We start from the raw sequence: 21,570 nt of genomic DNA, 5'->3' as shown, positions 1-21,570 counted from the left end.
TCTGAATCATGATTAGGAAAGTGAGAAAGAGAACCAAACAAATCGTGACGTGGGTGAATTCTCTCAGCGGAATCAAAAATATCTTTCTGAAATTTCAGAAACCCATACTTCTTTTCATGTAGCCAGATAATATATATATATATATAAGGCAAGGGTGTGCATGCTTCGACCTCGCTTGGCACTCTTAAGAATAATATCAGTAATTCGTACAATGTCTATTCAACCAGCATACACAATCCCTCTTTCCATACCTCATCCACCAGATCATCGCCTTCACACTGAATCTACCACAACTATCTTCTTGCCCAATGAAGGAGCTTTTCTCAATCCTGTCCAACACTTTAACAGAGATATGTCTGTAGCTGTCATTAGATCATGGAATACGATGAGGAAGGAGGAGGCAGAGGCAAAATTCAAGGCGAGATTGGAAAGGAGAGGTGGAAAACCAAAAACCAAGAGAAGGAGACATACTGCCAAGAAAAGAGAGTCTGCAGAAATTACGCAGGAAAGCTCAGAAAGAGAAGAAGACGGCAAAACGGATCAAGAGGGAGGAACAGAATCGAAAGACGAAGTCCCTGTCGTTGAAGACGTTGCGGCCGAAATTGCTGACGAAGTCCCCTGTGCTTCTACGTCGACAAGTGGTATCGTCAGTTGCTGTTTATTATCTTTATCAAGTCTGTAGCTGATTCTGTATATTAGAGCAAATTTAGACCGCCATCTATCAACATTCTTGAAGCCCTTGCGGCCACTGGTCTTCGTTCAATCCGATATGCCAAGGAGATTCCTAATGTTAAATATGTACTTGCAAACGACCTTTCTCCTTCTGCATGCGAGGCAATGAGGCGTAACATTGATTTCAATGGTGTTGGCCTGGATTATCCACCTTCTGACAAAGCTGAAGTTGTTACAGTCTCCACTAAAGATGAGCTAAAAAATGGATACTCTGGAATGACCAATAACGAAGAGTCTTCTTCAAGAGGAGAGGTAAACGGGACCGAAAAGACAAATGGCGAAATACGAGAAGAGCTCAAGGATGAAGTCGGACGTCGTCCTGGCTGTCGAGGGCGAGTTAAGATCAATGAAGGTGATGCTTGGTGAGATTCTCTTAACATCCTCCTCCACCATAGCTGACATGGCTTAGTGCATTCATGTATTCTTATCGATCTGCCGTTGGACCAACTTCAAGAGTGGACGTTGTTGATCTTGACCCGTATGGTACCGCAGCTCCTTTTATCGATGCTGCTATTGGATGTATCGCAGACGGTGGTCTTCTTGCTATCACTTGCACCGATCTCGCTGTTTTAGCTGGTCAACAGTACCCAGAGAAATGTTTTTCAAACTACGGCGGTACTAACGTTCATGCCGAATTCACACATGAAGCCGCACTTCGATTGGTGTACCACTCTCTTGCACAAGTTGCTGCTCGTTATGGACGATACATTACCCCTCTGCTTTCATTTTCTATCGACTTCTATGTGCGTTTGTTTGTCAGAATTCATACGGGCCCTGAGCAGGTCAAGAAGTTGGCTAGGTGCGATACCTGTTTGAGGGATCCATGAATGGAGCTAATATTAAGCAGTCAAACTGGTGTAGTTTATACTTGTCAGTACTGCCAAACGCCAGTGACACAACCTTTTGGCAAAATGGCGATTAAGGAAACTGCGAAGGGCAAAGTAATGGATTCCTTCAAGACTGTTGCTGGTCCCACAGCTTCCAATGGCTCACAGTGTGTGGAATGCGGTGGTACCATGCATGTAGGTTCAGATGCAGCTTTGTAACTCTAAGCCCTTTGCTGACCATGTGCAGCTTGGCGGACCTCTTTGGCTAGGGCCTCTACAGGACAATGAGTTTGCCAAACGAGTCCTCAAAGATATTGAGGAAACTGAAAAGGAATACAAAACTTATAATCGTATGCACGGGATGTTGACTCTTACTTCTCAAGTACGTCTTTTTGCCTTTACCTTGTAAGGAAGCTCAAAAGGTCCATGTAGGAGCTCCCAGACCCTTGGTTCTTCACTGCAAACCGCATCGCTAAATCTCTTCACACCTCTTCTCTTCCTCTCCCTAAAATTTTGTCCGCTTTACTGAACGCGGGCTATAAAATCTCCCGCTCTCATTGTGCTCCTGGGGCAATTAAAACCGACGCCCCCCGATCGTTCTTGTACGATATGATGAGAGTCGAGGCTCACAAAGAAGGAGTCAGATTAGACAAAATTGCGGAAGGGTCTCCAGCACGAAAAATCCTGGCTAAGAAATTGACACATGAAGTGGATTTCACGCCTCACCCCGGCGCTTCCCTAGAAAGACAAGGGAAAGAAACTTTCTACCAAATGAATCCCACACCCAATTGGGGCCCAGCACCGAGGGCGAAGAGTGTGATGATGGGAGAGAAAAGAAAGATGGACGATGGTCTAATAATGGAGGTTGAAGAAGTGGAAGGAAAGAAACAAAGAGTCAATGGAGGCGATGAAGAGGATGCCATGAATGCTGAAATATAAAATTTTGGGTAACTAGGTTGGTCAAGTGTTTTTTCTTTCAATGTACCATTGTAGGTTTTGTACATTCATCATCTTTTCCGCTACTTGAATATCACTGAGCTATTCACTTGAAACATTCTTGTGAATTAAAGTATATCGCAATAATGCAACACAAGACCAAACAAATCGTTGGCTTACAATCATTGGATTTCGGATGGAGACGGCGGTTGACTATGATGTGTCATGCGATATCTCGAAAAAATAAATTTGTCAAAACTTTTACCTGTATTTATACCAATCTCCTTACTCAAGGTCTGAGCTGGCAGGTGCAAGGGACAAAATTAAAAATGGCAGAAACCACCATCCTTGTTGGGCCAAGGCGATGGATATGGAGCACTAACGCAATATCTTTTCAGTTGAGATGATTCTATCTTGGTATACTAAAAAGAACATATTAGCTTCAATTTCTTCCAAGCCTGGTGGGCTCTTTTCCCCATAAGCATGATACCTTGTGCCCATCTGTGAAAACTTCAGAATTGAAACTTGTTGCAATCGCACAAGTATCAGGGAGGACGCTCCTACCCACTTTGACAGTATTTGAGCGAGGAGGTCGATTTTAAAGATTGAGATTGTAGGAATAAGGACAAGACAAAAGATAGCATTTAAAGATATGGTGAAAGTCGTCAATTCATGACACATTGAGAAAAAGTTAGGCACTTTGTAACAAGACTTATTGTTCCAAAATAGCATCTCATATTGAATCCCTATTAACTCAGGTGGACATAAAAAGTGGAGGTTGCCATGAGTAAAATACCTACAATTATATAACATGCAATGAACCAAAAAGGTCACAACGATGCAAGCGGAATTGCATCATTATTTGTTGGCTATATCCCCTGAAATACCCAGAGTATTACAGTGCCTCCCTGTTCAGGGCGAGACTCCCGGCGAGCGAGACCTGGAAAAGGCTCACCGGGCCCCTTGAGGCGAAGACCCAATGACAGACTGGGTTAGAGTCCCGGGTCTATAGGATAAAGACCTCCAAGCTTGTTAGGCTTGCGGCCGCAATTAGGCGCGAACTCTGGCAGACGGGACAACCAGAACTCTGGGCCCCGCCACAACTGTCCCAAAGTTGTGTCGAGCGGGATTCGAACCCGCGACCGTGGCTTGCATCATTCTGCCATGAATTAAATACCAACAATTATATAACATGCATTGAACCAAAAAGGTCACAATGATGCAAGCAATTATATCATTATTTGTGGAGTATATCCCTTGTAATACCCAGAGTATTACAGAGGTCATGAACTACCCAATGGACGTCACATGTTGACTTTTCAACTCTTACATTTTCTTAACTGTTTCTCTTTTGTCAGCCTTGTCTTTATATCTACCATCATGGCTTTGTTTCCTCCAGATAGCTCTCTCCTCTTCCCTCAATTTGAATCATATCGACTTCAGTCTCTCGACCCTTCCACAAATCTCGCTTTTCATCCGCTTCCTCAGCCAGGTGCTACCCAAAGCCGGATGGAATACAATCAGCAGCATTTGAGCTTTAAAGAGATGAGAGCTAGGATAAGTTGGGATCATTTGACTGTTGGAGAGGGTGGGAGAGGAGTGTATATAGACAAAGAATGGGCTGTGATAGGGTTTACGATACAGGCAAGCATTTCGACGGCTGCTCTCTATTTTGTAGCTGATTTAAAGCGATCGCATATAGGATGATTTGTCGCCGGTTTTTACCAGGCTCGCGAATCTTCCAAGGCCTATATCCAGCACACAACAACGGTCCGAGTTTTCGTCTGTTCTTCAGCTGGACTCAGCACATTGGGCAGTGTCCACTGGCTCGGGATCTCTGTACATTCTTCAGGTCAGCGCCTTGGGAGAACCCTTTATAGGAGAATTGATTGCTCGGTATGACCTTCGACTACAAGGCCAGAGCAATGAGATGCCATTCATACTTCGCTCATCCCATGCCTTTTCTCTCGAAGACGTGAGAGTCTTGATCACACGGTCGGTATATCCCGGAGAAAGAGACTTTAAATCTGTTCAGGAGACTACTTTTGAATTGCTGGAGATTGGAATTAATCCTTTAATGGCAAATGGGATTGACGATGCTCCTTCAATGCTTGATATCAAATGGTCATTGAGTGGTAGAGATTTACCGGTTTATTCCACGTGGCATAAGGCAGGCTGGGTTGTTCTAGCTGAGACTGAATTTCAGAAGACCATCAGTGGCGACAAGAAGCTTGATAGCGATGAGGAGGGAAGGAAGAGGGAGAGAGATGCAAGAATTGGCAAACTGGGTCTTGGTGCAAGCCTTCCTCCTGAAGAATCAGTGCCAAGTCCTAGCTTAAGCGAACGAAGAGACGAGCCTATGGATGTTGACGAAAGAAAAGACTACCCCTATTTATGGACTCAGAACCACGAGACTGTCAACGTCACTATTCCTATACCATCTTCCGTCAACAAGGGCGATATCAACATTAGCTTCACAACTTCGTCATTTACGTTTTTTCTTTCCAACACTGCTTCTTCTACTCTTTCCGCCCAACTTGTCCAATTCCTGAGCAAGTCCTCCAGACCCTTCTGGTCTGACATCGATCCGGGCGCTTCTAATTGGACGTGGGATCCCGCTAGATCTATAATCGAGCTTGATTTACAAAAAAAAGATGAAATTATTCGCTGGCCCTCTGTTTTCTCAACTATGGAAGATGGAGACGATGAGGATGGTTGCGACGAAGTGCCTGAAACAATATCTGAATCTCTTCTTGCTGAAGTGCGAGAGACGTTTAATAATATCAGAACTCTTGACGCAGATGAGCCAGAGCTGGCTCATCCTGCCATGCCTGCTCTACTCCGTGAAGAGATGGATTTTGATTTGGATGATGGGGAAGATTTTGGAGAAGGTGATGGCAAGTATGCCGAATTGGGCGGACGCACGAGAGTAGGTCGAGATGTACTTGTGGGTTATATCCAAGCCGAGACAGGTAAAGCAACTTGGAATCAGTCTATGGGTAACACGCTTTCACTCCCTCTGTCAGGCTCATCAACTACTCCATTAAGTCTTGTGGTGAAATACGCCGTGGATGGTCTGATAATGATGCCAAAAGATGATGGGGATGAGAAAGAAGGCGCAGAAGGTGTCACAAAAAATGCTTGGAACCATGTGTCAACACACCCGGCATTGGCTTTTGTCATTTCTAGTAAACGGGATATTCGACTTATCAGACATATCGTTCTTCCTCCTCTGCTCCACACAGCACCGTACGCCAACCTTTCATCATCATTGACTTCTAAAAAACCCAAGGTATCTTCGTATAGTGCCTCGATCAAGTCCGTCGTATTTGCTTTTGATTCAGGTTCATCTACAACAGGACAGGGCAATCTTTATGTATATTACCCGCCTACAAGCGAGGCATTGGCACATCAAGGTGTATTGCCGTTGAGCGGAGGTGAGAAGGGCGCGTTGCTTGGTGTAGGAGCGGTCCAGGTGGGAGAAGAGCAGATAATTGTAGCTCTTTGTGAAGAAGTATTGGTTGTATTGAAGAGCATTTTGTAAACGACGCATTATGTGTCTTTGTTCAAATAATTTAATATGTGCCAACATGCAAAGCCGCGATATATATACATGTTGACTGAGGTATACACTCGTTAAACGGATATATAGTTTGAAAATTAAATCGCCTCACGGCAGTGGTATTTAGCAGTGAAAAGGGTATTCTAATATTTACAGCAAAATAGAACTCTCCAAAGACAGGCGTATATCTTTGGTAACGAGTGGACTTGCTAGTAATTACACACGTTACGCATATAGATCACCCTTCCCGGTGTTGCTGGTTGAAATTAAAAAGTGATAAAAGTGTAAAAGTCGAACGATAAGAAATATTTCTAGCCAACAACGCTTGAGGATCCGTGACATCCAAGCAGTGTTGCAGTTGTGGATCCCTATTCAGCGAGATTTGTGTCAATATAATAACATAGTAGAGAAATGTATCAAAGAGTTGAATGATTGGACAAAAAAACAGAATAAACAGCACGAAGAAACGTACCGGATAATACCAGAATGATACGGCGATAATTAAATAAAGCATCATCAACACCAAGCCCTCCATCCAGCTATAGATCAAGACATGGCGTCAGCCAACACGGTCCCAACAAGTCTTTATATGATGACAGAAAAGGACTTGACGAACTTGGATCGACCATCTGCAAGTGTTTGATTGACAATCAACACGGAGAGGAAAAGAACTATACTTTCATATGCTATAAACACCGCACATTAGCATCATTAAAGCCATTTGAAGAACTGGGAACAGCATGAAAAGAGATTTACGATCAAACAACAAAGTCATAGGCTTGCCAATCGTCCATGCCAAGAGCTGAATGACCGGGATGACAAACAGTGCAATCTGGATAGATGACCCCACAGCAACAGATATAGAGAGGTCGAGTTTGTCTTTGACAGAAACAGAGACTGCCGTAAAGTGTTCTGCGGCATTACCAACCTAAAGTTGATGACATAAGGCCAAGCTTTCGTCATAAACAAGAACGCACGATAGGAAGAAGAATCAGTCCAACCCATTCGGCACTCAAGCTAGGGTTCGCCTCGACCATTCCGTTTATACTATCGACCAAGAACTCGGCAGTCACACCGACAATGACAGTGATAAGAACCATCAATGCCTACATTCCGCGTCAGGTCAAGTAGTGATGAAAATGGTTAAAACAAACAATGGTGCAAAAGACGTTCATTTGAGGTACTTCTACTTCCTCTTCCTCATGCTGCTTGACAACCCCGTTACCAGCAGCCACTATCCCAGGTTTATGTGTCTCAGGAACCTGTCCTTCTCTGCCAGTCTGTTCAGAAACTGTCGTCTCTGACTCCAGTCCATCTTCTTCATCGCGCTTTTTCTTATTCCGGTGGTTCCTAAACTTGAGTTTTTCTGAAACGTTGGAAATTCTGTCAGGATACTGTGTGGAGCCCGTCACGGCATCGTCGACATAGTATGCCGCGTGAGTATACATTTGGAACAAAAGATAGCCGAGATACAAGATGAGAAGGAGGACAGCGACACCATGCGACATTGCAAGCAAATGTGATCCTTCACCATTCGCTAATTGATCTGCATTGGTGTTGCTTGTTGAAGCAGAAATGGAAAAGTGGAAAGCAGAGGGAATGAGGACAGCAATGACGGCAATGAGCAAAAGCGAAGCGTTGAGTTGAGCGGCGGTAGATTTAATGACTTGTTCGGCGAAGCGGACACCGCCTGCAAAGAAGCACATGCCGAGTACTAGAAGGATGTTGGAGAGGATGGACCCAACAAGAGAGGACTGGACGACTTGAAGTTCGCACTATAGTCAATAAGTATTTATCCCCGAACTGAAAGCGTAATGAAACGCACCTTGATCAACGCAAGGATAGCCACAATCAGCTCAACAGCGTTACCCAGTGTTGCGTTCAAAAGACCACCCAAAGTTTGACCCAAACGCAGAGAAGCCTCTTCAGTAGCAAATCCCAGTAAACCAGCTTACACCTTTTGTTAGCCAGTCAACCATACAGCCAATACCTACCAAGAGGAATGATGGCGATAAACGTCGTACAAAATACAGCAGTGTCAGAGATGCTGTCTTTGTGCCCGCTGTGCTTTGCAATGTACAAAGCCCATCCTATTGGGATAAACACCAACAATACATTTCTTCTATTTATCAGCGCACATTTTCACTTGAAGACAATCAACATACAACCAAGTACTCCTTATGGCCGCCTTGATACTCTCCCAATAAGTCGGTGCTTGACCAATCTTTTTTTCAGGCCTGACCAAATCTGTCAAGGTCCTCTTCAGCGACTGACTATGATGTCTCGAAACAGTTCCTGCTTTGCTTGCGGCCGAGTCTGTTGTCTTGCGCCTGGTCGACGGTGAAGGAGAAGTGGCGACAGGATCCACAGTGACTTGCCGACTTGTATTGTTGGGCCTTCGTCTTGGTCCTGCAGTGTTGCTTTCAAAATCCTCGTCCAAAGCTGGTGATTGTAGAGGTGAATCTGCCAGTGGTGGTTCGCGCTGCGCGTCTGTGTTATTGGCTAGAAGAGCCATTGTGAATTGAACAAGATGAAAGATGAAAAGAAAGAAAAGATAAAATGCTGTTCACGGGAGATTGTTTTCTGGGATAAAAATGTGGCAGAGGCAAGGCAATTTGGGCTCATCTGAAAATAATTTTGGGGCGAAAAATCTAAATACAAAACAAAATAATGATGTTGGAGGCAAAATGCTAAAAACGGTTTCTTGGCATAGACACATTGCATATACCGCCACGTTAAATTTTTATATGTACTCTTTCAGCTTGAGCAGCCTTTTGCCCGCAGCATGCAACAGCTCGGGATCTTTACAGAATGCAAAGCGTGCAAAGCGTTGCCCAATCTCCTTATGTTCGTTAGAGTAAAACTGCCAAGGGTCAGTCAGTGGCATAGATTAGACAAAAGACTCACCTCGGAAGGCGGAATGGCAACCACCTTGAGCTCTTGGCACAACCACCAGCAAAATTCAAAATCCTTACCTCGTCCTTTACATGTGTCTGTGATGGGGTAGCCCTCTGGCACCTTTATGGGGCTAATGTCCACCAACACAAAGTATGATCCTTCCGGCTTGGTGTAAGAGAGACCGATTTGATCAAAGTAGGAACAGAGAATGTCACGGCGTTCAGTGTAGGCGACAAGCTGGTCAGCGAAAAAGCTGTGTTTGGGTGCAAGCTCGAGACCTGTCGCGACAGCTTCCTGCATGGGTGAGTTGGTGCAGAATACGATACGGGAGTGAGCCGCCAGAGTGGCAGCGGTCAGTGCAGGAGGGCCAATGAGCCATCCTGATACAAGTCAGTCTTGCACTGGACGTTGAAGAGGACATACCGACACGCCATCCAGTACAAGCAAACGACTTGCCGCCTGAACTCACAGTCAAGGTCCTCTCCCACATCCCCGGCAGAGTCGCGATTCTGACATGCTCCTTTCCATCGTATACCAGACAATCATATACTTCATCTGCCAAAACCATGACATTCTTCCTGATACAAATCTCCGCAATCTGCTCAAGTTCACGCCTTGTAAACACTTTGCCAACAGGGTTGTGCGGAGTGTTGATAATGACAACCTTCGTTTTTTCCGTAAAAGCAGCTTCAAATTCCTTGATATCAAGCGTCCATTCCGAGCCGTCCTTGATGCCAGTACCAGTTGGTGGATGCAAGGGTACAAAGACGGGCTTCGCGCCTTGAAAGTGAATGGAAGCAAAGTACTGGTCAAAGTAGGGCTCGATACAAATGACTTCATCTCCTGGTTCGCAGTAAGCTGTAAGGGCTGCAAACATGCCACAGTTGGCGCCAGCAGTGGCGAGGATTTCCTCTGACTTCAAATCTTCCCCCCTTGCCACAATATTTTCAAAGAGTGGGCTGTAATGCTTACTGATGGCATTAAGCAGCCTAGGCCGTCCTCGGGGGTGAGAATAGTGGTTAGCCATAACTTGTGTATCCATTATCGCATGAGACTCGGAGAGGATCCAGGAAGGAGGAGACCAGTTCATGAAGCCTTGTCCAAGGTTGATGGCATCTGGAGGGACGTTGGCGGGGCTACAAAAGCGTTGGCAAGTTATTACTCTTATACGAGTCCACACGTACGTAAAGATACTCCATACATCCAAATTCTGGGTACCGCCATTGGTCATCCTCTTTGCCTGAGGGATTACAACTTGAGTTGTGGTTACCATTCTTCTTGTCTGTATATATGGATAAGCTGATTTGAGTGAATTCAAAAAACGCATATACTAATCGTCTGTCAGCGACTTCCTTTCAAATATTTTTCAATGAGTCGAGTGAGTTTAAAGGGATTTCTTATCACAATGATTGATGCTTACCACGTCAGTTTTATTTTCTATGCAAGTATAGAAGGAATCTATATTTGTTAAAGTCTATTACAATAGAGAAAAGTTGAAGAAATTTTTTAAAGGATAAGAAAAAGTAGCGTGATTAGAAAATCATACTATAATCGAGACCAGATCGGGACACCCGGAAAGGAGGTAGTGAAAACAGCTGTTTACATTCCGGACATGTCCGCTTGAGCGCAGTTTGGTCAGCCTGGGTAGAGGATGGAATCTTGATGCTTTGAGTATAAGAGTATGGAGAGTACGATGTGTGGCCTTTACTCCGATAGGTCATGATGGTCAGCACAACTGTGGCAGCATTTTGCATTGGAATCATGGCAAATTCGATGAGAGTACATCCAAGCATCTTGTCAGGATCCCGTCTTAAAACTCAACTCCACCATCCCTTCACTCTAGTGCTGATTCCGTACCAATCATCCAATGCTGGCCGTACATCCAGGTAGAAAGACATCTTCCCGTCCGCTGTAGAACGACCAGTGTAGAAATCAATGACATAACGGATATGAGTACCGCACCGGTCTACAACCCAGTCATGTCTGTCAAATGGTGGTGTATATCTAGCAATATATCACTTAGTGCAAGGGCATGTAAAAGGATTTGAAAGAAAAAGCCAAGGGTGGTGACTTACCCAAGAGCAGTATTGATCCAGGCTTTTGGTGTCTTTTCTTTTGGCTTGCCAGCAAAACTAACCAGCCTTGGTCCTCCGCATCTGCGGCTATCCCAACCAGATTCCCACTTGAGGATCTCCTCCCAGGCCTTTTCGTTCACCGCATTATGGATAGGGACGATTGTGCGCATATCTTGAGGGTTTGGAGAGTGTTTTTTGCGTAGCATGGCGTTGAAAAACTGTTGTTCAGAAGGGTAAACCCAGTTGCCGTTTGAGTTTTTTCCAGGTTGGGCATGGCCTGCTTCGGTGGTGTAAGAGGTTGACGGAGACGCAGGCTGAGAAGTTCCTCGAGGGATAGAAGACACATCCCTAGACTTGCTCAAGTTCTCTTCTTTTCTATTTCTACCATCCAAAGACGGCGATGAAGATTGGAAAGGGTGAGGCGTAGAAGGGTTTTCAGCTAGCCATGCTTGCCGGGTGGTATGGTCCACAGGACATTTATCAGCACCTGCTTCTGCTTCTGGATGGGCTTCTCGTTGTTGAGATGGTGATTGGGTTGAAGTAGAAGTAAATGGCCACATTCTTTTGTGATGGCCAAATAAAAAAGCTGGAAATTAGGCAATCCATGTGGAGGTTTACCTTTATAAAGCTAATTGTGAGGTGCTTGCACTTACACTATGTAAGTGCATAGCACTTCACGCTGCCACATGAGAAAATCCGGATAAGTCCGTCAACGTAGAATACATAATTGTAGATAGAATAGTTTCTCTTTCATACTTCATTTCATATGCACCACCAGTGCTAGTTTTGCGGTATTCGACCTTAAGCGTTTCTACGAGAACCTTAAGTAATAAAACTTGTAATTACAGTGAGGCACTCAAGCCTACACTTTTTCAAAACTACGCACGAAAAATATAGAAAGACGGAATTCTATTTTCCAAATGGAAATGACGCCACCTCTAACTCGAGGAAAGAGTGCAAGTAACGTGGAAATGGGAGCACCTGTAGATCCCAGAGAAAGCGTCGAGTCCAACAATACTGATGAATCTATGTTGGGAGTCTTTATGAAATTCGTGGCCGACCAGAATAAGCAAAATAAGAAAGCCGCGGATGAACGGGACAAACGCCTTATGGAAATTATGTTTGAACAGAACAAACGTAATGGGAAAGCCACGGAGGAGTGGGAGAAACGTTTTACGGAGAACATGATTAGACTCAAGAAGTCTGACGGAGAGACCAAATCTCTTTCCGTACCGAGGTTTACTGGTCATACAAAAAACACTCAAGACATTCTCTCTCACACACGCCGTCTTCACAATGTCCTCAATTCGACCGGATTGTTGAAAACGTTGGATGATGTTGATCTCCAAGAAGAACGTCGTCGATCCGTCATAAATATGGCAAACGAATCGTTGAGTGGTACAGAACTGGAGACGTGGGTCGAGGAGAAAGGTAAGGAAATGGAAGACGATGGAAAATCAGTTTGGGAAGACTGGGTAGTCGCCTTTCGAAAGGAAACTCTCCCAAAAGGTTGGATGATGGAAGAGCGTAGGAGGTGGGGAAGACTGAAGATGAAGAATAATGCAGACTGGAAAACCTTTGACACTATGGTTCGATCTCTTCGAATAAATTTCAAGGGGACTTCATGTTATCCTGAAGACAAGGAGGTCATCTGGCTCTACAAGTGTGGAATAGATAAGGATCTCTTTTCAAAAGTCATACGGGAACCAAGGTTTGAAGAAGGAACTTTGGAAGACATACGAGAGATCATCGATTCACATGCCACTAGGATAACTGAAGAAGAGTCAAGACCGGAGGCGAGGAAACCCTCGGTATGGAGACCCCAAGGAGGACCACCCTTCCATAAGAAAACAGACCAAAATCCAACCGCAACCGGAATGAAGAGATCCATTGAATATTACTATGACAAGGAAAACAGACTTCCACACCTTACGTTGCCAGAAGGGAAACTGGTCCGGGAGGAACTGGCCAAAAGGGACAGGTGCTATAACTGCCGTCAGGTTGGGCACATTAGCTCGGCTTGTCCTCAGAGGGGAAGTTATCGTCTACCTAAGGGGCAAGCGTTCCAACTAGAAGCGGAGGAAATTCAGCTGGGTTATGCCAGCGAATTTGTGACAACTCCGGAGAAGGAATACTCTCGGTATGCCCTCTTTCAGTCTCTCTTAACTATCAATGCCACTGCACTGGCTGATAGGTCCTCTGTCCCAGTAGCTCCGAAGAATCTTAGATTTCTTCTCGACACGGGAGCCGCAACCTCGTTTTTCGATCCTTCGTTGGTGAGAAGTTCAGGATGGAGAGTGAGTAGCGAAGTTGGACCAAGGAGGATCGTCTTGGCGGGTGGAAAGGCTGGACCGGTTGTCACCCAGTCTACTAGTGGTAGGATCCGCATAGGAGAAAGAATGTATCCAGTTTCGGGCGTGGTGATGAAACTAAACGGAACATATGATGGGATCCTGGGATGAATTTTTTCAAAAGACACCGCTTGCTGGAAGGATGCCCAGCATTCAAGCGACTACTGGCAGATGGAGGCTATGTAAGCATGGGCGAAAAATCCAAGATAGGTAAAGTGGTTTCGCTCTCGCCAACTGTTGTTTCCTCCCCGCCTCTGACAACCATGGCAAATCACAAACAATTTGTCAATGAATTGAGGAGAACCTATAGAGATGTTTTTTGTGATAATCTGGGAGACGTACAGGACTTCCCAGAAAACATAAGAAATATGTCAGGCGTACGGTTTGAAATAAACCTAAAGCCGGATGCGATAGCAAAGAAGTCTTCATCGTATCGCATACCCGAAGCTCTTCTCCCCAAATTTAAGGAAATGATAGCTGAACACATAAACTCAGGTCGTCTTAGGTCCTCTAGCTCGCCGTGGGCTTCGCCCGTTTTCCTTGTCAGTAAAGGAAATGGCAAATATAGGATGGTATGCGATTACCGAGCTTTGAACAATGCGACCATCCCAGATGTATATCCTATGGGTAACGTCCAAGACATCCTCCGAAGAGCAACGCGCTCGGGAAAGATATTCGCTAAACTGGACTGTAAGGATGCCTTCTTTCAGACGTTGATGAGAGAACAGGACATACCCAAGACTGCCATTACGACTCCTTTTGGACTGTTCGAATGGGTCGTCATGCCACAAGGCATTCGAAACGCTCCTGCCACCCAACAACGCAGAATGAATGAAGCATTACAAGGACTTGCAGGAGAATGTTGTGAGGCCTATGTGGATGACATTATAGTATGGGGACAAGATGCCAAGGACCTATATGATAACATTGTGAGAGTTTTGCAGGCTTTACGTCGAAATGGATTACGCTGCTCGCAGGAAAAATCGATGTTCTTTCTGGAAGAAGTGTCTTTCCTAGGTCATGTTCTTAGGCCAGGTAAGATATTTCCCGATCCATCCAAGATAGCGCGTATTGAGCAGTTTCCGCTGCCTGATACCTCAAAAAAACTGCATTCGTTTCTCGGTCTAGTAAATTATCTTAGGGATTTTATCCCTAACCTCACCAAGTATACTGCCGTTCTTCATGCGGCCTTACCTCCTAACACTGCTGCTGAGAAGGCATACAAGAGACAACTTAAGGAGAACAATGGCAAAGTATTAGAGACTTGGAAAGGATGGAAATGGAATTTTGGTCCTGCTGAGAAGATGGCTTTTGAAGAACTTCGTAGCGCTGTGAGTACTGTCCCCTGCCTTACTGCCATAGACTATGATGCGGTTAAGGCAGGAAAAACAAAGGTTTTCCTCTTTACGGACGCTTCCAACACCGGTATTGGTGCATGGATTGGTACAGGTATGAATAAGGATAATGCCCAGCCTGTGGCATACGATTCTCGGTCGCTGAACAAGGCACAACGGAATTACCCAGTGCATGACCGAGAGTTGTTGGCTGTTGTCCATGCTCTCAACCACTGGCGTCCGTTGTTGTATGGTATTCCTATTGTTGTTTATTCAGATCATTATACGTTGAAGTGGTTTTTAGGTAAAAAATTATTGTCTTCTCGACAGCTTCGCTGGCTTAGTACGATAAAAGATTTCGATCTTCATATCGAGTATATTACTGGCAAAACTAATACACTTGCCGATTATTTTTCGCGGCACAATCATACTACAAATATCGAGCCGCCAACGGATCCATCACTAAACCATTTGACGACATACACACCGACGTTATCGGCAGAGATACTGGATCATATAGCCCAAAACTACGGTGACGACCCGGTTTTCCGTGCATGGCTTGCTGACACCTCTACAGCTCCCGGGGTCACTACCTTTCTACATGACGGTCGAACGCTCCTTCTGCTCGAGAACCGTTTGTGTATACCCAATGTCAATAGCATCCGAGTAGACCTTATGCGTCAAGCTCATGAGTCAACTGCCTCGCATTTAGGACTAGAAAGGACAGCCGAGTTGTTACGTGAGAGCTATTACTGGGATGGCATGCTGGGTGAGGTCCGCGAATTCGTCAAGACATGTCAGTCATGTCAACAGGCGAATGCAACTACCCAGAAGCCCGTTGGTCCACTACATCCCTTACCGGTTCCTCGCAATAAGTTTGAAGATATTGCGATGGACTTTGTAGGCCCGCTCCCTCATAGCAAAGGTTTTGATTTTCTGTTGACGATTACCGATCGTTTGACTGGATATGTTACACTGATTCCATGTAGGAATACAATTAATGCAAGGGAGTTGGCAACAATCTTCTGGCAAAACTGGGTTGCGGTCTATGGCTTACCATTGAGTATTACTTCAGATCGTGATAAGCTTTTTACATCTACGTTCTGGAAAAGTCTTGCCGAGCAACAAGGATTGAAACTGAAGATGTCTACAGCGTTTCATCCTCAGACTGATGGTGTTGCGGAAAGAACAAATAAGACTGTTGTTCAGGCATTGCGTCACTGGGTTAATAGGCATGGCAACACCTGGGTAATGTACCTTCCTCGAGTATCGCAAGCAATGAATAATACTGTCAGACGTTCTACAGGTTACTCTCCTGCCCAGCTTGTTTTTGGTCGCCGTCTTCGCACACTACCGGGGATATTACCTCCCCCAAGTTTAGCTGAATACCTTGTACCGACTAGGGCAGAGTGGGAGCTTGCCCAAGAAAACCAAGAATTGTATATAGCTGATGCTAGAGACAAACTGGTACTATCCAAGCACCGTATGGCAGTTCAGGCAAACCGACACCGACGATCTGAGATAAAGTATAAGGCCGGAGACTGGGTTTGGCTGGATACTCGGAATAGAATGAAAGAGTTCATGGCGGCCGATAAAGGATTTCGAGCTGCTAAGTTCTCTCCTCGTTTCCAGGGCCCGTATAAGATAATAGAGGCTTACCAAGAAAAATCAGTCTATAAACTGGACTTTCCGAACGGATCCAGAGATCAGTTCAGCAAGTTCCACGCTGGTTTACTAAAGCCATATCTGTCGTCTTCACGGTTTGGACAGGTGTCGCCGTTAACCTTACCACTGCCAGAGACAGGCCCAGAACGGTACCGAATCCACCACATTCTAGACCATCGAAGACACCGAGGGAACGATCAATTGCGAGTGGTGTGTCCAAGTTCAGGTCCCTCAGGACAATGGATGGATATGGACCACGCCTGCCAGATGAGAGGTTTTAGAGGCGCCTATAACGAGTACAGGAATAGGATGGGATAAGGAAAACGTATGGGAGACGGACGAGGACTTGTGCCAGCAGGGGGAGAGTGTAAGTGCATAGCACTTCACGCTGCCACATGAGAAAATCCGGATAAGTCCGTCAACGTAGAATACATAATTGTAGATAGAATAGTTTCTCTTTCATACTTCATTTCATATGCACCACCAGTGCTAGTTTTGCGGTATTCGACCTTAAGCGTTTCTACGAGAACCTTAAGTAATAAAACTTGTAATTACAGTGAGGCACTCAAGCCTACACACTAATTGTTATTAATAAGATTTAAATACTTATTAACGGTCGGCGTGCTCCGCCAAATCAAAATGCATTTTCATCTTTATGTTTCAATCCAACAATCATCGTAAGACATTGAAAGTCAACCATTTCCTTCTACAAGTCTTCCTCATTCTTGTCACAAGAGCAACGGATCCATTCAAAGCTTAGAAATATGGACTTTTCTCAATTCAACGGTGCCGAACAATCCCATATGACCAAGGTCATCGAAAAGAAGCAAGTCAGTCTGCCCTTTTCTATGATTTCAACAAAATCGTATAAGCTGACCAAGGTTTTACCAATACCCTACAAAAGATGCAAGATTTCATGCGCCTATACTCTGGCCTTGTAGAAAGATGCTTCAATGCATGTGCCCAGGATTTTACTACCAAGGCTCTTTCTACCAATGAAGTGTGCTTTATCCTGTTTGGTTAGAATGTTACTGACCTGAATCTCTCTGTATAGTCAACCTGCGTTCAAAACTGTACAGATAAATTTTTAAAACACAGCGAAAGAGTTGGGGCGAGATTTGCAGAACATAATGCTGGTAAGTGCTTGTATTCCTCAGCTCAACGTATATTGATCATTATCTATAGAGCAAATGCAAGGCAAATAATCACATAGTGTCCAAAGTAAAAGTTATATCATGTATCACGTCTTCACATCTCAACAAACACCTGTAGAGGGTTCCACCCATATTCAACGGTGTCCAGAAATATTAAATGATTCTTATGTCGGTTCTTTATAATCTCTTCTCCTTGAACGGTATCTCGCTAGTAGCTATATCCTTCTTTGGGAAATGTCTTACCGATCCAGTTAACACCAATCGTTATGTACTCGGGAGAAAGATAAGTACTTGTCATATCTTTTTTCTTTCAAAATCAATTACGTAATATTGGCCTTTTACTGTTGTATTTCTGTCATAAATACATTTCTTTCGTATCTGTATATCACTTTCAGTCGTGAAAATAAAAATAAAGGCAGAGAAGGCATCGCAAGATGGCTAGCACAATTCTCCCCCTCGAACTCATTGACAGATGTATCGGTTCCCCTATCTGGGTCTTGATGAAGAACGAGAGGGAATTCACAGGGACTTTGATGGGTTTCGATGACTACGTTAGTGAGTATCGCTTTCATTTCTCCTGTTAAGATATGTTGTACCGAGATTTGAGCTGATTTATATCAGATATGGTCCTGAAAGATGTCAAAGAGTAGTACGCATCGTCTTACTGTGATCTACAGCAAAGAAACGCTGGTACTCATAATACTTATCGCATAGTGAAGTCACGACATCAGGAACTACAGAAACAGATTTGGGGGATACATTACTTAACGGTAATAGTATTGCGATGGTGGGTCTTTCTGTAGCTTTCACCTACCACTATGTTGAACTTGTGGTCGAATTTACCAAGCCTTCATGTACTGACCATCTCTTAGCTTATACCCGGAGGAAAGGGTCCCAATGCATGAACAGGGGAATTATGAGGACGATCAGGCTGTAACAATAGACTAATACAACGAAGATGTATACTTACTGATCTTTGGCTACTTTGCCAATTCCCACTACGAAAGGAATCAAGCGCCGTGAATCGATCATGTTACAAGACATACCACCGACAAACGTCTACGCCAAAGATGTCAACAGACAGTAAAGACCAATCCATGTGCCTTTCAGCAAACTCATTTGCCTCGTCGCGCCTCGCTTAATTCCGTATCAATACCTTTTCTCATTTTGACAATGGCGCCCATGGTATTCCTCGCTACTACGAGAGAATATTTTGTGACTTGTTCATCTCCAAAACCTTTCCTCACGCTTTGGGATATTAATGAAGCATTAGCCATGGTTCAGTAGAGCTTAACAGCACGGATTTGTGGGCAACATGTTTTTCTGTTGAAATTCTAGCAACTAAAGAAACACACTATCCTGCTCCATATACGGGTATGTATTAGGAAGAACAGTTATAAAAACTGATCCAAAGAATGTTGATGGATACAATCTGACCATGCAGGACTGAGTGATCAACATATCCGACATTGCCGTTTGGATGCCTAACGATAAGATAATATATTACTGGTAATTATCAGCCAAGAAACTTGACTCTTTTCCACTCTACGGCAACTTGCTGAATCCGGTCCAAAGAGTCGCATCAAATCGCTTGCATAGAAAAACGACGAACGGACATATCCAGAAATTTGACTCAAAAGGTGCCATGGTTAGGCAAATGTTTTCCAATAACTTGGAATAGTAATACAACTTGCAAGGCACACAAGTATAAAAGTTGAATGATACTACTGCCCATGGCCAGGAAACACCACCAAAAACTCTGTAGGTGGACTTGGCCATTCTATCTCAATCGCCAAAACCAAGACATTCCCATTGTCTAGCTATTCTCACTCAGATCATAGTATAATAGGCCATTGTATTTTTCATATGACGGATCCAAATTGACCTCTTTTTAAATTCAAGATGCTGTTCACAACACCAATCAAAGTAGCAGGTATTGAAAAGTCTTTGCTGCTTGATTGTTGAAAAATACAATTCTGTATCATTCTAAAAGGTGACCGACAAGCAACTCTTATCATTTCAAGACTTGAAACATAATTACTAATTTATAAATCCTTTTTCAGCCAAGACGCCAACATGGCTTGCCATTTTGTATATTTGATAACTGGCCTTTAATGCGTTGACTGGGATTGAAAAGGTTCTTGGCTTAAACGAGTGAGCACCACAAAAAGGACTGAGCTTGGTCAGTATCCAGATCACCTCGGGAAGAGAATACGAGAATACTAACTCTACACATGTCTATGATATTCCAGAGCAGTTTGAAAGAATGGACCTGTCGAGAGAATGTAGTCAACAGATCTCTCAGCTTGATTCAGGTCAGTCTGAACCGAATCAGCCTCAGTCAAGTCAATCTGAGCAATTCTCTTCTACTCGGGAAAGTGATTCTATCTTACCAACAGGCTCTGAACTTGCCACAGACACAGATCCACAACTGGATAATCTGGGCGATGACAACCGACGAGTGTTGGGAACAAGTGCCGAGAAATTGACGAGAGAACGAGATATGACTAGAGACGTGAGAAGGAAATCATGGGTGAGATAAAGGAGCACCCAACACAGTATTTATGCCAGTAGAAAATCCCCGTCAGACACAAACAAAGTCTCATAGGCAAGCAGATCCTCCACGCAGATCTGAGCTGCCAAGTATAGACTGTAAATACTCTGCCTTGAACGATTTTGATGATGTAATAGAGATTGATGCGGCCATGACTAAGAGTGAAGTATCAAGAGTTGGACTGTCAATATCTTGATTGCCAGTGACTCTAGGGTGAGGTGTGGGTAAACCCAGGCCAAAGATGCAGCGGAAGGGCTTGGTTCAGCTCATTTCTGAATTTATGCCTCAGTAATACCTTCTTTTGAATGGATTGTTGTCAAGACAACATGATTTTATCTCTAGACACAAGGTCAAGCTCAGGTGTTATCCCCAAGTGAAAAGCTACTTCTACTGACAAACGATAGGCTATAGACACCGCGAGCGATAATTTCTACGATCAAGTTTGGCTCTACTACCCAAGTTTTTCTAGCGAAAAATTTCGTATCTTGATAGAAAAGGGTTCTTCGTTTTAGAAACTGAAATGAAAGTTACAAAATTGTACTGAGATTTAGCACTTGTGTCTGGCCTTACTGCACCACCCAACGGTGCTATAGGTCTCTAAAATGTCAGAGTTGATTAGTAGTTTCATTTGTAAAAACTGATATTGTAGCTTTAGTTGGGTTAGTGAGGGTGGAGCTGTACTATACGATTCCCAATACCTGGGTGTATTGAAAGTCTTGTAATTTCAAAAGCGTCAACAGGACCCAACAAAGAAGCAAGTTTGTAATCTCACGCTTCCAAGCAGTCAGACAACATAAAAATACACACATACAACGCAATAAACCGGCGCCAGTCCCAAATGCAATGACCGTATAAAACTGGTATCCCAAACGACTGTCTTGCGACCATCCTACATCGCAGTTGGCATCCAATGCTCTTGATGTTCAACGCATCTATTCGTACTGTCGACACTTCTGATCGGTTTGATCTCTGAAAGATATGATGACCTGAATGCCGTAGTCGCCAGAACAAGTTCTGGTAAATCCTGGGCAGCAGGGGCCTGAGGAGGAGAAGGGAGGGCGACAAGTACTGTGAGCGACAGAGAGGAATAAGAAGAAGAAAAAGAACCATCAATGTTTTTCACATGGCAGTATTGGAGAGCAAGAGGCTATGTTTATTCAGCAAGATTTATCACGAAAGCGACCTACATTGATCAAATCTTCTTCATAATTTACCTCAATCTCCCACATCTCTGGCGAGGCCACATCATTTTCAGATTTTCCAAGCTGACCTTCGCCGTCACCAAGCTGCGAAAGCCGATCTGCTAGTTGCCTGTTTCTTCTCCTTACCCATATTCGAAAGAGTACAAACATTACTACGGCTGTAATTGCAAGGGATGCAGCGCAGATGCAGAGAGAAAGAACCGTTGAAAAAGATAGCTTCGCAGTATCAGAACCAGATGAAGCCACGAAGTTGTAGACGGAAGGAGATTCTGCGCGAAGT

The 21,570-nt window shown here is 44.2% G+C and overlaps 8 protein-coding genes across 8 annotated transcripts; 4 read left to right on the top strand and 4 right to left on the bottom strand.

Annotated features, from left to right (window-relative positions):
* Positions 1-211: 211 nt before the first annotated feature.
* L203_103290 (N2,N2-dimethylguanosine tRNA methyltransferase) lies at positions 212-2,498 on the top strand (the record flags this gene model as incomplete). The annotated part of the gene is made up of 6 exons (XM_066212694.1): positions 212-646; positions 700-1,094; positions 1,142-1,531; positions 1,580-1,754; positions 1,807-1,941; positions 1,992-2,498. 6 exons carry the CDS (start codon positions 212-214, stop codon positions 2,496-2,498), a joined length of 2,037 nt encoding a protein of 678 aa, XP_066068791.1.
* A 1,377-nt stretch (positions 2,499-3,875) lies between these two features.
* L203_103289 (uncharacterized protein) lies at positions 3,876-6,039 on the top strand (the record flags this gene model as incomplete). The annotated part of the gene is made up of 2 exons (XM_066212693.1): positions 3,876-4,139; positions 4,198-6,039. 2 exons carry the CDS (start codon positions 3,876-3,878, stop codon positions 6,037-6,039), a joined length of 2,106 nt encoding a protein of 701 aa, XP_066068790.1.
* Positions 6,040-6,368: 329 nt separating this feature from the next.
* L203_103288 (calcium/proton exchanger) lies at positions 6,369-8,572 on the bottom strand (the record flags this gene model as incomplete). The annotated part of the gene is made up of 9 exons (XM_066212692.1): positions 6,369-6,425; positions 6,530-6,596; positions 6,674-6,743; positions 6,814-6,985; positions 7,035-7,163; positions 7,212-7,832; positions 7,883-8,007; positions 8,052-8,176; positions 8,223-8,572. The coding sequence occupies 9 exons, from the start codon at positions 8,570-8,572 to the stop codon at positions 6,369-6,371; spliced, it is 1,716 nt and encodes a 571-aa protein (XP_066068789.1).
* Positions 8,573-8,800: 228 nt separating this feature from the next.
* L203_103287 (uncharacterized protein) lies at positions 8,801-10,748 on the bottom strand (the record flags this gene model as incomplete). The annotated part of the gene is made up of 6 exons (XM_066212691.1): positions 8,801-8,920; positions 8,965-9,335; positions 9,379-10,091; positions 10,140-10,285; positions 10,376-10,413; positions 10,502-10,748. 6 exons carry the CDS (start codon positions 10,746-10,748, stop codon positions 8,801-8,803), a joined length of 1,635 nt encoding a protein of 544 aa, XP_066068788.1.
* A 24-nt stretch (positions 10,749-10,772) lies between these two features.
* On the bottom strand, positions 10,773-11,590 carry L203_103286 (uncharacterized protein; the record flags this gene model as incomplete). Its single annotated transcript, XM_066212690.1, has 2 exons — positions 10,773-10,959; positions 11,031-11,590. The coding sequence occupies 2 exons, from the start codon at positions 11,588-11,590 to the stop codon at positions 10,773-10,775; spliced, it is 747 nt and encodes a 248-aa protein (XP_066068787.1).
* A 5,554-nt stretch (positions 11,591-17,144) lies between these two features.
* On the top strand, positions 17,145-17,585 carry L203_103285 (mitochondrial import inner membrane translocase subunit TIM9; the record flags this gene model as incomplete). The annotated part of the gene is made up of 4 exons (XM_066212689.1): positions 17,145-17,210; positions 17,285-17,380; positions 17,435-17,516; positions 17,566-17,585. The coding sequence occupies 4 exons, from the start codon at positions 17,145-17,147 to the stop codon at positions 17,583-17,585; spliced, it is 264 nt and encodes an 87-aa protein (XP_066068786.1).
* A 383-nt stretch (positions 17,586-17,968) lies between these two features.
* L203_103284 (uncharacterized protein) lies at positions 17,969-18,439 on the top strand (the record flags this gene model as incomplete). Its single annotated transcript, XM_066212688.1, has 4 exons — positions 17,969-18,089; positions 18,156-18,183; positions 18,249-18,321; positions 18,407-18,439. The coding sequence occupies 4 exons, from the start codon at positions 17,969-17,971 to the stop codon at positions 18,437-18,439; spliced, it is 255 nt and encodes an 84-aa protein (XP_066068785.1).
* A 2,538-nt stretch (positions 18,440-20,977) lies between these two features.
* On the bottom strand, positions 20,978-21,440 carry L203_103283 (uncharacterized protein; the record flags this gene model as incomplete). Its single annotated transcript, XM_066212687.1, has 2 exons — positions 20,978-21,235; positions 21,303-21,440. The coding sequence occupies 2 exons, from the start codon at positions 21,438-21,440 to the stop codon at positions 20,978-20,980; spliced, it is 396 nt and encodes a 131-aa protein (XP_066068784.1).
* Between the last annotated feature and the right edge of the window lie 130 nt (positions 21,441-21,570).

Source organism: Cryptococcus depauperatus, chromosome 4 (assembly GCF_001720195.1).
Source record: "Cryptococcus depauperatus CBS 7841 chromosome 4, complete sequence".
In the NCBI taxonomy this organism is placed as follows: Eukaryota; Fungi; Basidiomycota; class Tremellomycetes; order Tremellales; family Cryptococcaceae; genus Cryptococcus; species Cryptococcus depauperatus.
The sequence above is the reverse complement of the archived record's forward strand: the minus strand, read 5'-3'. Positions and strand labels throughout refer to the sequence as shown.